The sequence below is a fragment of the Lolium perenne genome, chromosome 3 (genome assembly GCF_019359855.2).
Source record: "Lolium perenne isolate Kyuss_39 chromosome 3, Kyuss_2.0, whole genome shotgun sequence".
Lineage (NCBI taxonomy): Eukaryota > Viridiplantae > Streptophyta > Magnoliopsida > Poales > Poaceae > Lolium > Lolium perenne.
The window spans coordinates 118,790,373-118,806,169 of record NC_067246.2 but is presented as its reverse complement, the minus strand read 5'-3'; the positions used below and the strand labels follow the sequence as shown (position 1 = coordinate 118,806,169).

The 15,797-nt window shown below is 47.1% G+C and overlaps 2 protein-coding genes across 2 annotated transcripts; one reads left to right on the top strand and one right to left on the bottom strand.

Moving 5' to 3' along the window:
* Window positions 1-4,157: 4,157 nt before the first annotated feature.
* LOC127342200 (factor of DNA methylation 1) lies at window positions 4,158-8,520 on the top strand. The gene is made up of 7 exons (XM_051368151.2): window positions 4,158-4,309; window positions 4,398-5,545; window positions 5,988-6,178; window positions 7,114-7,203; window positions 7,289-7,567; window positions 7,684-7,899; window positions 7,986-8,520. The coding sequence occupies exons 2-7, from the start codon at window positions 4,417-4,419 to the stop codon at window positions 8,220-8,222; spliced, it is 2,142 nt and encodes a 713-aa protein (XP_051224111.1). The 5' UTR covers window positions 4,158-4,309; window positions 4,398-4,416; the 3' UTR covers window positions 8,223-8,520.
* Window positions 8,521-8,799: 279 nt separating this feature from the next.
* LOC127342201 (AT-hook motif nuclear-localized protein 21-like) lies at window positions 8,800-9,776 on the bottom strand. The gene has a single exon (XM_071828104.1). The coding sequence runs from the start codon at window positions 9,540-9,542 to the stop codon at window positions 8,916-8,918; it is 627 nt and encodes a 208-aa protein (XP_071684205.1). The 5' UTR covers window positions 9,543-9,776; the 3' UTR covers window positions 8,800-8,915.
* Window positions 9,777-15,797: the final 6,021 nt, after the last annotated feature.

The following is a 15,797-nucleotide window of genomic DNA, read 5'->3' as shown; positions in this document are numbered from 1 at the left end:
TTGCATCTAGGAATACAGGGTTCAAACAACTCGACAACAACCATACGAGGTAGACATTATTGTCGACGACCAAGAGGTATCTTCTGAAAACTTGACACTTGGCTTGCTTACTGTCAAAAACAATATGTAACCATTTACATCTACACTTAGTCATTTATCACAATTCAGCTTCATGCATCCTACTTTCTGTACCATGCTATCATAATCAAATCAGCTAACTTTGTCCTCATTTTCTTATAGGCATGCAACCCTCTATCCATGTCCAAACATAGGCGAAGTTAATAACAGCATCTGCATTCGCACTGCATTTCCGAATAGTATTTGTACATTGTTTCCAGATACCCTACTTCCATGAAAGGGTTGCAGCCTTCATTTGAATAGACGAGCTCAGGTCAAAGACCAAAGAAAAAGACACATATGAGGCATACCACAGAGGAGTCGGTCCAGTTGAAACTTAGATATCGAAACCATACAAGATATCTACGCTGCCTATCAAAAGGAAGGAGACACAAAAGAAAGGAGATCGTCTTCTCGACTAGATAGATGTTAGCTTCCCAAACGGTGCCAAAGCCAAGCCTTCCACAAGGATCTCACATGTGGTGCTGTTCCTTAACATAGTAGGCGAATGCATGAAAATCATCATCCTATCCCCTGATTGCAAGGACACCTTCCACAAGTACGGATGGTTTTACAAGTAGAAAGAATAAAATAATTGTACTGCCATGGTGTTCTAATGTGTTTTTAGGCTCCGGTTGTTATCAAATGTGTGTCCTGTTTTATATTTAATTGTATTGTTGCATTTATGTTTAATGGTGTAATGAAAATTATGTCTGAGATACAAACCTATAAGCTAATCTGCACATTATGTACGGGCATGCACCTACATGTCTAGCATTTGAATGTTAGTGAAAGTGACAGACTAGCATTTTTGTAGAACTATGCAACGCACTCTTTAAAAAAAACCATCTTAAGAAAGACCATCGTTTATTCTTCAATTTGAAATCACATTTCGGGCGCGGCGTGCCGCCGCGCCGGTCATTGCTAGTAGTAACAAACATAGGAAAGCAAAACAACCATATAGAGAGGTGTTTTAGTACCATGAAAACTTCTACAACTATATTTTCCTCTCCAATAATAATTTTCAGTATCATCATGAATAAACTCAACAATATAAGTATCACATAAAGCATTCTTATCACAAGCCACATGCATAAAATAATTATTATTCCCCACATAAGCATAATCATTCTTATTAATTGTAGTGGGAGCAAATTCAACAAAATAGCTATCATTATTATTGTCATCACCATAATCATAAAATATAGGAGGCATATTACAATCATAATTAATTTTCTCCTCAATAGTAGGTGGACTGAAAATAACATAATCATCAGTGTAATCATCATCTATTGGAGGCATAGTATCATCATAGAAAATTTCATCCTCTAAAGCTAGGGAACTAAAAAGATCATTTTCATAAAAACTAGCTTCCTCAAGCTTAGACTTTTCCATATCATTAGCAATAATGGTGTTCAAAGAATTCATACTAATAACATTTCTACAAGCATGCAAGCAAAGTTCCATATGTTTTTTTTTAATTTTCTCTTCAAACACCTCATGTCCTAACTCAAGATAAATGCTATAAAGCTCTCTAATTTTGTTGTTGTTTTCCATTAAACTTAACTAGTGAAAATAAAAACAAGAAACAAAATATATAATTGCAGAATCTAAAAAAAATAACTTCGAGCACTCACCAGCAACTAAAAGACTTAGTAGCCAGAGGATGTGAGTACCTTTTACCTTACCTCCCCGGGAACGGCGCCAGAAAAGAGCTTGATATCTATGCACGCTTCTATTCTAGTAGATAGTGTTGGGCCTCCAAGTGCAGAGATTTGTAGAACAGCAACAAGTTTCCCTTAAGTGGATCACCCAAGGTTTATCGAACTCAGGGAGGTAGAGGTCAAAGATATCCCTCTCAAGCAACCCTGCAATTACGATACAAGAAGTCTTTTGTGTCCCCAACACACCCAATACACTTGTCAGGTGTATAGGTGCACTAGTTCGGCGAAGAGATAGTGAAATACAAGTAATATGGATGCTTATGAGTGGTAATTGCAATCTGAAATAAAAATGGCAGCAAGCAAACATGTAGCAGAACTCGTTGTAAACGGTGTTTCAATGCTTGTAAACAAGGCCTAGGGATCATACTTTCACTAGTGGACACTCTCAACAATGATACCATAATTGAATACATAGATATTATCACTTCACTATGCTACTCTGAACCACTCTCCGGTATGATAATAAACACAAATTCATTGCGTAGAGCTGCATAAGCATTCCTTAAAGTTCGCATTCCCAATCTATGGACACCCCACGCTGTCACTTTGAGCATACAAAGATGATACTAACTAGACACCACAATTCATAAGTATTTCTATAAATCAAGCTTAAAAACAAACACGGTGTGCACACTGTCACCTTCAGACCATTGGACAAGGTGTCCTCGGAGATCACATAATAAAACCACTTGAGTAGCACATAGTTGAAGAATAACATCTACTTATTCAACTAGATTACAAAGCTCATGATCACATAAATATCATACCATGGAGAGATGGATAGACCACATAGCTACCGGTAAAGCCCTCAGCTCCGGGGGGATAACTACTCACTACTCATCATGGGAGTTAGCAACGGTGATGAAGATGGCGGTGGAGTCGATGGAAATGGCTCCGGGGGAAATTCCCTGTTCCGACAGGGTGCCAGAACAGAGAGTTCTATCCCCCGGATCTTGTCTTCGGTCGCGGCGGAGCTACAGAACTTTTCATGGATGGAGGCTTATTTTTTTAGGGTTTTTGCGCCGGGAGGCATTTATAGGCGGACGAGCAAGGTCGGTGGAGGCTAGGGCGGCCCAGACCACCCCTAGGCGCGGCTAGGGCCTGGGACGCGCCTAGGCCTGGTCTGGCCGCCCTGTGGCTCCTCTTCGTCTCCCCTATGGACTTCGTCTTCGCTACGGAAAAATAAGATCTTCGGCTTTTGTTTCGTCCAATTTCGAGAATATTTCCTGTATAACTTTTCTCAAATACAAAACAACAAAAAACAGGAAACTGGCACTATGACATCTTGTCAATAAGTTAGTGTCGGAAAATGTATAAAAGAGCAACAAAGTGTAAACACAACATATATAATTGGTGTAAAACAAGCATGGGGCATCACAAATTATAGATATGTTTGCAACGTATCATTGGGCACTGCAGAGAGAGACACAACAGATACCCAGGGCCAGAGACCTCGGAGAGGTGAAGCCACTATGTCCTGCCTTGGTGTATGTATTGCAGGTCACAATGGAGAAGATGACCGTACATATATCTAGGGTTTGTGATCGCCTAGGATCGCCCCCTCTACGCTAGCAAGGCTAGAGGAGTTGGTCCTCTTCCCCTCGAAATATCTTGAGGGGGAAGGGTTCCCACATCTCCAAACTGAGGGCGGGAAACTCTCTACCCTTTATAAGATGGACACAATCCATGGTCGATTAAACTACCGGTCCATGGCAGATGTTGAGGTCGTCAATGACGCCTCCACTGACAGCTTATGCCGTCCACCCAGCCTTGCACTAAAGTGGCAAGGGCAGGGCCTTGGTCTTCTGGTCCTCATCGAGCCCGCTTTAATCACCAAAGGGGCAAGGGAATCTTGCCTCCTCGAGACGGAGCTTTGTGAGCTCATCCATGACGTGAGTGGTGCATGCCTTGCTTGTCTTGTAGCCTGGGAGCCCACTCCGTTGGTCCGGGCAGCTGGCTTAGTGGAGAAGTAATAGGTTGGTCTTGTTACCTTCACACGGACCTCCCCATGTGGAGAAGTCCGTGGCTCAGGAATCTCCGCGAGGGAATTCCTCTCCAATCCTGTCTTTTGCTCCGGCTTGATATCCCCACGAGGGTTTTACACCTCGCGGAGCCTTACTCGAAAGTTTCCTCCCGGAGTGATTGTCTCCGAGGGGTTATCATGGGCCTAGCAACCATAGGTCCATGGCACCCTAGTTGTCAGGGATCCCACAACAACAATATAAGTGAGAATGTTAAAATTCGCAAAAAAAAAAAAAGCCCCTGCAACATGAGCCCCGCGCGACTGAGTGGTGGGGGCACGCATCTCGTCCTTCATCGCCGACCGTAACAGTACAGTGGCATCTCTCCTCCCGTGCGCCGCCGCCGCCCAACCCCCAAAAAACCCCTGCTGCCTCCGACGCGCTCTTATTAACTCTTGCCCCCCCATCCTGATCTCGCCGCTCCCCGTCATTCTTGGTCGCGGAAAGGTAAATCCCCCGGTTCCTCTTTCTACGATTTCACTCTTTATCCTCGGCAAGAGATAATCCCCTAACCTCAAATCCCGCCCTTCTGCAGCCAAATCTCTAGCCCCGCAATGGATCTCGACATGGACGACTACATGGACCCCTACGACGAGGCGGAGGCCGACGCCGCCGCGGAGGCCGCCGGCGTCAACGGCCCCACCATTGCCGCGTCCGACGGCGAGGAGTCGGACGACTCCGACGCCGAGAGCGACTACGAGGACAAGTCCTACGCCCTGCTCAAGTCCGGCAAGCACCGGGTGCGCAACCCGGACGGCACCTTCCGCTGCCCCTTCTGCCCGGGCAAGAAGAAGCAGGACTACAAGCTCAAGGACCTCCTCCAGCACGCCGACGGCATCGGCGTCTCCAGCAAGCACCGCCGCCACGGCAGGGAGCGCGCCTTCCACCGCGCCTTTGGCCGCTTCGTCCGCGAGGACCCCTCCTTAGCCCACGAGCTGGCCACCATCGTTGGCCTTCCAGACCCGTATCCGGCTGCCCCTCCTAAACCAGATGCCGCCGCCGCCGCCGCTGACAAGGGAAAGGCCGTCCTTCCCAATGGCCACATCACTGGAGGATCCAGCTCTGCGGCAGCCACCCAGGGACCGCCGCAGGATGGGAAGGAGAAGTTCGCTTGGCCATGGTGTGGGATCCTTGCCGCAGGTGCCGGGTTCAATGCCGATGCCTTTGCCGATAGAGTGGCCATGTTCAGCCCGGAAAACATCGTGCCCTTAGTTTTCGACGAGTCTCAAGGCATGGAATGTTACGCGATCGTGCGCTTCGCTCCTGGCTGGGGTGGATTCAGCGACGCTCTCGCGCTCGACAACCATTTCAGCATGAATAAGCTTGGCAAGAAGGAATGGGAGGCATCAAAGATTAGTTCTGGAGGTGCTCTGAACAACGGAGAGGGGAACAACAGCAGCGATTCTGAGATTAAGGTTTATGGATGGGTTGCCCGAGAGGTGGAATACACCGCTGGGGATCTGGTGGGAAGATACTTGAGGAAGCATACCAATCTCAACACCATAGATGAGATCACCAAGCGTCAGAGGGAGCCAATGGGCAAGGTTGTGGCTAAACTGGCATCTCAGCTCCAGGCTAAGAATCAACATGTGCAGGATCTCGAGACAAAGACAAATGCAACTGAGTTCTCTATTGCAAGGCTTGAGGCTGACAATAGGAAGCTGCATGAGGAATATAATGAAGGTACACTGTGCTGCTTCGTTTTCTCTAGGTCTATCTTTTTTCAACTGTTTTATGGTTGTTACCTGTCTGTGTTTTACCCATGTTTCACATGTCTACTAATGTAGCTGAAACTTTGTGATTCAGTACCTTGTATTTCTGTCTAGTACTATTTGCTAAAAATTCTCATTTACAACTGAATGTCAAGAGCCCTGAATGATCAGCTCTGCTGGGTTTCCACACACACATATATATATCATTATGCAATGCAATTTGTTCATTTGTCTGTTATATTCTTTAACATTGTATGTATTGACCACTAAAAGACTTGTCTGATGAGATAAATGTTGGGTTCCCTTTAAATGCTTAGCTTTATTTTCTTGCCGTTGCAAAATCATTCAAGTGTTGTTACTCTTCCATACACTAACCTATGGCATTGTAATGAGTTTGACATTTCCCCTTTCAGCAATGCGCAACCTGCATCGCAAGGCTCGTGACAATGCTGTGAGGATCTTCCAGGACAACGAAAATTTGAAGCTTGAAATAGAAAACAACAAGAGAGAACTGATTTCACGTGCTAAGGAGCTGGAGAAGTTGTCAGCTGAGAATGCTAACGACAGGAAAAGGCTTGCTGAACTTGCTGATGAGAAGCAAAAGGTAAACTGCTGAACTGTGCATGTGAGGCACTAAGCTATGCTAATGTACTGTCTGCTAAAATTTCCATGCCTGCGACACACTATTCTGAAATTTCAGGACATGGACTGTTTTTTTTTATATTTTCGGTGGCTAACTGCAATATTCTGAATTTTCAGAATATCAACAGTTGTTTATGTCCTTCGAGTGGCTAGCTTCAGTCTGAAACCAAAATTTTGCTATCAGCTGCCTTTTCATATTTAAGTTAGATTTGAGATGGAACACACCATTGATGCCATGAGTGTCTACTAATAACTTACTAATTTGTCTAAGTTATATCCTAGTGTGTCCAGAAACGGAAATTCAATTCGGCTACCAGGTCCATATGCTCCCTCCACCCAAAAAATATATTTCTAATTGTTAAAAAATTCCAACAAAAAATTTCACATGTACATCTCGATAATCTATGTGCGTTCGTAAAGTTTCGTGAAAATCCGATATTTTTTTGTGGTCAATGTAAAAAAGACAAAACATGTCTCACAAAAAGCCTTGTTTTTAGCACCAATTTTTGTCTTTTTACACAGCCCAAACAACAAGTCGATTTTCACGGAAAGACTTTGTGCGCACGTAGCATGTGAAGATGTACAATTAAATTATTCGTTTGAACTTTTTTGACATTTCAAAATGTATCAAAGATGCATTTCAAAATAAAGGGAGAATATGCACCCAAGAGCCATAAACGGACAGCTTAAATAGTGGCTCACTTATATTGGATAAAAGTAGTGCTGAAAATTTTCTAGTTTCCCTTAAAGCTACAATTGCCAATCAAGGTATTGAACAATTATTAACATGGAACACATCATTGATGGCACAAGTGTAGTTTAAATTATATTTATGTCTTATAATGTGTAATTCAAGATATAACTCTGTCTTGAGTGTCCTTTATGAAACATATACAGACAAAAGACGACAAAAGTGAACTTGAGCTGGCGAGTATAGAGCAGCAGAGGAATGATGAAGATATTTTGAAGCTAGTCGAGGACCAGAAGGTTTGTTACCCTTTGTTACCCGTGTTATTTCCTATAGATGTGTACTCTGGACCCTGGACATGAGAATTAATCTTGACAACAACAGAGGGAAAAGGAGGATGCCCTTGCAAGAATGCTTGAGTTGGAAAAGGAGCTGCATGAGAAACGAGAACTTGAGCTTGAAGTGACGCGATTGAATGGCACACTCCAAGTGATGAAACATTTGGAGGGAGATGATGATGGGGATATTCATAACAAGATGGAGAAGCTTAGTGAAAGACTAGAGCATGAAAGGAAACGCCTGGAAGAGATGAGCGGAGAGCTGGTGAAGAAAGAGCGTGAAAGTAACGACGAGTTACAGGAGGCCCGGAAAGAACTGATAACGGTACTGCTCCTTTCTCTCTACAGTGTTGAGAAATATCCTTGCACCTAATCTGTTTTTGTAGTTGACGTTGATGAATAGGCTTTCGTTCATGAAATAGTTATTGTCACCATGCTCAGGGTTTGGATGACATACTAAGCGGGCGGACAGCTATCGGGATCAAAAGAATGGGCGAACTTGATGTAAGGCCTTTTGAGAATGCATGCAGGAGAAAGTATGGGAATGATGATTATGAGATGAGAGCAGCAGAGCTGATCTCAGCTTGGCAGGACGAAATAAAGAAGCCAGCATGGCATCCTTATAAGTTTATTAAGGCTGATGATGGAACCGACAAGGTATCTCTACTGACTTGATCTTTGGTAGTTGTAGAGGCTATCTCTTCTTTTTGTTGAGAAATCATAATATTCACCGGATATTACAGGAAGTTGTAAATAACGATGACCCAAGACTGCGGGAATTGTGGCTTGATTATGGTGACGATGTGTGTAACGCAGTGAAGATCGCTCTGAGCGAAGTAAACGAGTACAACCCCAGCGGAAGGTATGTGGTTCCAGAGCTATGGAACTTCCAGAAAAATAGGAAGGCGACGATGAAAGAGGTGTTCAGGTACATCTTCCAGCAGATGGAGACACCGGGAAAGCGCAGGAGGGGTAGATGATGGTTAGCACTTGCAGGGTGTAGGCCACTGTTACCAGTAGTCCTGACATGGAAGTTGCATTATCTGCATTATGTTCCCTTCTTCATTTGACGATGGTGTTTCAGACCGGTGTTTGTTCCTAAACTGATATGATCGGTGAACTCAATAATAAGCCTTCTTTGGGCTCCTAGTGGTACCTTGTGGACATTTATTTAGATAGTGCTTGTGCAGGTGTCTAGATATGTATTAGATCTCTTCTCTGCGACCTTGTCAGTTGTACTCTCTGTGAGCAGTATTAATGAACTTATTGCAAAGGACATATATGGCACATGTCATATTGAGTAAAACCTGAACATATATTCTGTTTTGATGGTTGGAATGTCCATGCCTGGGCTATTTGGCTCGAAGTAAGGAGATCGATTTTCCGGGGAAGCACATGATACAGGAGAATCTGGAAAGAGAGTGGAATATCAAAATGCTCTATTTTGTTTAGTAACTGCCATCCACCTCATATGTTCTCCAGTACAAATATTGTATCTTGATGAAAAGTTTATGCTGTCTCGCAGTCAAAGAACATGGCGGTAATGATTTCAAGAAGAACACGAAAAAAATATACGAAACTATTCAAAGCTGGACTAAGTTTCGTACGGGCCTTGTGCAAACCCACGCTACCTCAGCCCAAGTTGTCTCTTCAAACCGGCTCCGTTGTCCCGTTCAGCTCTTGGCGCCCAGCTTACGACACAGCGGCGCCCAGCCGCACTGTTGCTGCAGCGGCAGGCTAGCGCACCGCCAGTGTCCGGCCACGCCGCACCCGTCAGCCCTGGCGGATTCGTCCCCCTTCACCAGCGGCAACCGGTCGAACGCGGCCGCGACGAACGTGGCCACCATGACCACCACCGGCCCGGCGGCCATGAGCCCTCCCTCCGCGACGCCGCCGCCCAGCACGCCGCCCCGCGGCCCGGCCAGGAACACCGCCACGCCTGCCGGCGAGGCGGAAGACGGGAAGAAGCACCCCGCCAGTCCCAGGATCTCCGCCGTGCCCCGGAGCACCAGCGGCGAGGGCTCCCTGCAGAGCACGGCGTCCACGACGCGCCCGGCCGCGCCCAGCACCAGCGCGCCGCGGCGCCCGCGCCGCGTGAACGCCGCCACGCACGACAGCACGTCGCGCCCCGCGGGCACCTCCAGGACGTGGGCGCGCATCGCGCTGGGGCACTCGTGCGCGATCACCACCGGCGGCTTCGGGCCCCGGTTCTTGGAGCCGGAGCACAGCTGCGCGCCCGGCCGAGGCCTGCACGGCTGCCGGAGATCGTCCGTCGTGGCGGCTGCGGTCGCCATGCCCATCGTACAAGTTTTTCTTGTTGCCTCTGCACGTCCTTTGTTGAGGTTAATTAGAGTGTGGTTCGCTGGCTTTTTATGGGCGGGGTCGATGATGTTTGAAGTTGTTAAGCAGGGAAATGTGCGTGAGGAGTAGTTTAATTATAAATTGCCCGAACATCCTAACAAGCTCCCAACTGTTACTGTGTTTGTGGTTGTAAAACATTTTGCTCAGCACACACTAGGTATGGTGCATGTTTTTACTCCCTTTTTCTGGGCGAGGTGGGTACATGTGTTCACTAGATTTCGTATTGCTCTGTCGGATGATTCATTGATCAAGATCAATATTGTTCTATCTGGCGCCACAATGCATGACCAAGGGTTCAAATCCTAATGCTGACATTTAAACGGCGACATCTCCATATTTATCCCTGTTTTCTTTGGGTCAATTGTACTGTGTGGTTGGCAAAAAGGTGTGTGCGTCTTCCTTTCAGTCACAAAAATGTTCAAACACGTTCAAACCATGATAAGATTACATTTGTTGACTTGATATGGACATACAAAAGCACCTGTTAAATGAATAGAGATTGAATGATCCATTTAAACAGGAAACCTGAAAATTCTGTTTTGCTGGAATTGAGAACTTCTATTTAAAACCCAAATCACCGACATACTTGAGTAACACAACCTGCCCTTTCTGAGTAACAAAAGTCCTGCTGGTGGGATTCTGTCCACCATTGTTTCCTAAAAGAAAAAAGAATCCGCACATATCGTGAAATGGCAATTGCGTTGCATCAGACGGCTCAAATAAGTTTAAGTTCTGAAATAGTTTTAGTCAATTTGCACACACACACACACAAAAAAAATATATCCTGGCTGCTTGCGTTTCAACCTGATGCACATGCCAAAACTGACTCCATTGCATTGGAGCACTGGTTAGTCAGAGAGAGAGAGAGAGAGAGAGAGAAGAAAGTCATCAAATAACGAAAACGAGCATAGAAGGGGTAATAGATAGGAAAAATGGAAAAACGACCGACAACAAATGCCAATGTAAGAAAACTTCATCCCTGGCACACTCAACAGGCTCTTCAACTGATTACCTTTCCTTTGAGGACTGCAGTTTTGTATTTTTCGTGGCACAGTGGGCAATGGATGAATGCAACTTCTTTGCTGGCTGAACGCTTCCAATAGCCTCTTCGGAAAATGCCCTGTTGTTACTTTCTCTGTGGGAGGTAGAACCAAAGATTTCCTTTCCTGAACTTGGGGTAGAAGATGTTTTCCTGTAAAGTCTGTGAACACTGGGCTAACTGTCTTTACACATCTTGTTTGAAATAAGGCAATATATTCTGCAGGTAGCAAAGGCAGCATCAGTGGATTCACGGCCATGAGGGTTCCTTGGAGATCTCTCTGGTGCGCTATTGTGTGCCAAAACGCCTGTGCTCCATACTGACATTCCACTGTGTACTCCAATATTGAGAGTTTTTCCGACTCGGGGAAAAAAGAATAAAGATCTTGATATAAGTCCAAAGTTCTTTGTTAGAGTTGTATATACGTATGTGTACATGTACGGTATTTTATACCGGTGTAATCTTGTTGTACTAGTTGATCTTAATATATAAGCAAGGCCAGCTGGTTGGGGATACCACAGCAAACAACTCTTTTTGACTTGGTATCAGTGCAAGTCGACCTCCTAGGGTTTCCCTATCGCCGCCTGCCGCGCGTGTCTTCCGCCGCGCCGCCTCTCGCGATGAGCTCCTCCGCGATGCAGCTCTCCACCGTCGGCGCGTTGGCTTCGTCCTCCACCCCAACCATCCCCGCTGGCGTAATCATCTCCGCCCCCACCGGCCACAACACCAACACCATCACCGTGCGTCTAGATCACACTAATTTCCTTCTTTGGAAGATGCAAGTCGTCCCCAACATCGCTGGCCAGGGATGGTACGGCTTCCTCGACGGCTCCTACAAGATGCCCCTGTCCACGATCACCGAGGGAACCGGCAACGACACCGTCTCCAAGCCCAACCCGGACTACGCCTTCTGGTTCTACATGGATCAATGCGTCCTCAGCATCCTCGTCGGCTCCATGAAGGAGGAGATCCTCGGTCACCTCATCGGCCGCACCACCTCGGCGTCCGTGTGGGCATGCCTCGTGTCCATGTTCTCGGCGCAGAACAGGGCTGGGGCGCCAGATGCGACGACAGCTTACGTCGCTGAAGAAGAACGACCTCACTGCTGCCGCCTACTTCCACAAGATGAAGGGGTTTGCGGATGCCATGGCCATGGTCGGTTCTCCCATCTCAGACGAGGAACTGATCGACTACATCGTCGTCGGTCTTGGGCCTCAGTATGAGTCCCTGCAGCACTCTCTCACGGTGCTTGCCGCCGCCGGCGCGGCCAACCTTAGCGTGGAGGATTTTTACTCCATGCTCCTCTCCCGTGAGTCCCTCAAGGAGCAGAACGCTCAGCCCCCGAGTTCTCCACCTCCGCCAACACCGTGGCACGGCAGGGCGGTGACAGCCGTGGAGGGGGGCGCCCCTTCGTTGACACCAACAGCGGTCGCTCCGGTGGCCGCCCATCCGGGCCGCCTGGTGGCTCCTGAATGGATTGTAGCGAACAAGAGGGGGGGGGGGGGTGAATGGACGGTACATAATTTTTATGCCTTTTTCAGTTTTTATGCGATGCAGAAGGTAAAGGTGATAGCTTTAGTGGTAGAGGTGTTCCTAGTATGATCCTAGGCTAGTGCAACAAGGAAAGGAACCAAGCAAGATACTAAAGTTAGGGAGCGGGACAACCGGGGGGCGCGGAGATGAGACGAGGTTTGTTTCCCGCAGTTCCTCCCACAAAAGGGAGTACGTCTGCGTTGAGGAGGTGCTAGCCTCACACAAGAGGCTAGACGGCCACACCACGAAGGAAGGCCTCACCTTCTTCCTCGAGAGAGCTCCACAAAGGGGCTCCCCCTTCTCCACTAAGGCACCGGTCGAGGCGGTGGTTCTTTCACAAGGTTGGGGCGAGCTCCACAACACCGGAGGCTCCCAACACCATATGGGGCTAGCACAACTCCAAGCTAGCCTCCATAGGAGCACATCCTCCAAGATCCCACCATAGGAACCCTAACTCCAAGATCCACTAAGGACTAACAAGTATTGGCGAAATCTCTCTTGGTAGAACTATAGGTCGGGGCCTCCTCCACCACTCCACAAAGTTTGAGCAAGATTGGTTGGGTAGGTGGGGAGATCCTCAAGGTTTGAGCTCAGCAACAATGGAGGAGAGAGAGAGAAGAGAAAAAATCGAGCTGGGGAAGAAGGGGCCTTTATATAGGTCCCTTCAAATCCAACCGTTATGTGCAGTTCCCGCACGACCGGTACTACCGCTTGGGCAAGCGGTAGTACCGCTCTGGGTTCGAATGCTCTCCACAGAATAGCCATGTGGACTTACAGCGGTAGTACCGCTGGCGTTACCGCTTTGCTACCGAAATGACCTCTGTAAGTTTCGGGCTTGAGTTACGGTACCTAAGCGGTACCAAAGCGGTACTACCGCCCATGGTACCGTAGAGGTACCGTAACACTCTCTCTGGGTCAATTCTGTTGAAATCCCAGAGCGGTACCAGTTTTTCTCTTTCCCTCTCCAGACACTTCACCTCGCGACACAAACACAAAACCAGAAAACCTATAAGCTACGCTTCGGTCCTCCGATCATGACGTGTTCAACGAGGGCACCGTGCACCGACAAATCTATCAAAGACAATATATGCACACGGTTAAATTCATTCAAGTGTTGTTATCAAACACACAAAACACGGGGTATAGACCTTGCTCTTTCAATCTCCCCCTTTTTGGTGTTTGATGACAACACAAGAATTTGCAATGGCATAAGATATTATGATAAGGTTCTAGAGTTGCAAAAGCTAGACGGAGCCCCCCCTAGACGTGTGCATAATTGGAATATGCATTTGAATACATATACACACATCCTAGAGGCATAACTCCCCCTAGATTTTACAAACCATGCACATATGCAACAATTATAAATTACATATTCATATAGTATATGCACACTATGGAGGCAACACATGATCATACAAAGAGTTTTGGTTGGATTTTTCATACGTTTGCCTTGAGAAAACCCAAACTCCCAATAAATGCCTCCATAGAATTGGCGTAGCCAACAATAAGATAATCAACGAAGACCAATATAGGCTACCACGATAGGTCTTAATACAAACCGGGGGGAGATCCACGAATAGGGTAGCAAGCATACAAATAAGTTCTCGAATAACTAGGGGTAAGACATGATGCCAATGCCAAAGAACCAAAGAGAAACGCCGAGCCCTTGGCATCCCCATGCAAATACCTGTCCTAATAGATCAACTTTTCCCCCTTTGGCACCGGAACACCAAAAAGGGAGAAGAAGCATGCTAATGCCCCAAGGAGATCACTCATCATCATCATCATCATCCTCATCATCATCCTCGTAGCCTTCCTCCTCGTCGTCCTCCTCATCATCACCTTCCTCGTCCTCGTCTTCCTCCTCTTCTTCGTCTTCTTCTTCAACTTGTCCCTTGCCATGAGGTGGCGGAGAGGAGTGCTCGGGGATGGATTCTTCGGAACTCGTCCAAGTGTGCTTGGACTTCCACTCACCGGGAGGGGTGATGTTGTCCTCAGAGCCTTCGGAGACGGGGAGGCCCATGTGCCTCATCATTGCCTTTTGGCGTTGACGAATCTTCTTGTTGTCATGGTGGACTTGGTACATCTTGTCTTGGAGGTCCTCCTTGAAGCAAAAGGACTTCTTGAGGCGAGCGGTGAGCTTGGCGAAGAGGCCTTTGGTCTTGACGGAGGAGGGCGCAAAGTCGGAGTCATCACTATCGGCCTCCTCCTCTTCCTTGTCCTTGGGGGCATTCCTTGGGAGATCATGTTTCTTGACGGCGGGGCTGCGCTCCTTGTGGATGGTAATGGGGTAGCATTGTTCTAGGAGGTCTCCACGTCTGGCTTCATCCCAATTGAGCCAAATAAGCCTCATGATGTATGGAGCATAATGGGGAAGCTTGCAGAGGAAAGCACAACCTTGCATCTCATGCCAAATGTAGTCCATGATATCCAAAAGCTTGCCGCTGCCCTTCAACTCTTGAGTGCGCACAAGGAGATTCACAAGAAAACCATGCACTTCATCGTGGTTGGTGTGCTTGGGGTTGATGGTGTTGCGGTAGATGCGATTCATGATGTCAAAAGTGGGGAGGAGGTCATAGGCACTTCCGCACATCGTTTTCCCAGGGATGTAGAGGTTGGCCCTCTTCTCCTTGTCCATTGGCTTGTGTTGAAGATGGATACGGAAGTAGTTGGTGTCGTTGCCGGGGATCTCATAGCCTAGGCCTCTTGCAAACTCACCCCAAGTGGCCTCCATCACGTGCTCTTTTGTCATCCACTTGATAGAACGGGCACTAGACTCATCTTGGAGGAACACCGCGGTGGCATAGAATTGACAAATCACTTCCTTGGAGTAGTTGTGGGTGAAGGTCATCAAGGGGATAAGTCCTTGTTCTTCGCATATTTTAAGGGCCTCCCCAAAGTATTCGGGCTTTGAGTAGAGCTTGGCCATGTTGATAGAGAATTGAGGGCAACAATTGAACTCCTTGGCCCCATAGATGTCATTGTAGATCCTCTCTTGGTTTGGATGGTAGAAGAAGTTGTTTGGGCAAAGTCGCGGGTTCCTTGGCACCAAATAATGGTTGATCCTCCTTATCTCCAAAAACTCGGACTTGTTGAGAGCACTCATGAGCTTTTGGTGACCCGAGGTGGTCCTCTTGCTAGCTGCCGCTACTGGTGCCCTTAGGTGCTTGGTGGTCCTCGGCGAGACAATTTCCTCTTTCTCATCTTGATCTTGGGGACGAGGACGACGAGATGAGAGTTTCTTGACTCTTCTTCCGCTGTTATTAGATGGACCTGTGAAACAACATAAGTTGGGGAGGGAATAGGGGTTAAGTGCACAAGCCTTGGAGTTAAAGATCAAAAAAAAAAAAACAGTAACAAGCAACAAGAGTGAAACCAGATATAGCGGTAGTACCGCAACATATACCGGTAGTACCGCTCGCTCATGAGCGGTACTACCGCTCGAGCTCAGCACAACTAGATCTATGAGATACATGGCATTGAGGTTCATCGTTTCACACAATGTTGCTAGCTAGTATCCTTGTTCATGGAAAGGCTTCCTAGAATGGTTCTCCACCACAAACTCCAACAAACCCTAACCTATGCATCTAGGGAATCCAACAAACCCTAGAGAGAGAGG

What these genes read in the sequence shown, in the direction of transcription:
- LOC127342200 (XM_051368151.2), top strand. Translation starts at nt 4,417, where the DNA reads ATGGATCTCGACATGGACGACTACATGGACCCCTACGACGAGGCGGAG. An exon ending in AGCTAGTCGAGGACCAGAAG is followed by an intron (nt 7,204 to 7,288) that starts GTTTGTTACCCT and finishes TGACAACAACAG; the next exon opens with AGGGAAAAGGAGGATGCCCT. An exon ending in CTGATGATGGAACCGACAAG is followed by an intron (nt 7,900 to 7,985) that starts GTATCTCTACTG and finishes CGGATATTACAG; the next exon opens with GAAGTTGTAAATAACGATGA.
- LOC127342201 (XM_071828104.1), bottom strand. Translation starts at nt 9,542, where the DNA reads ATGGGCATGGCGACCGCAGCCGCCACGACGGACGATCTCCGGCAGCCG.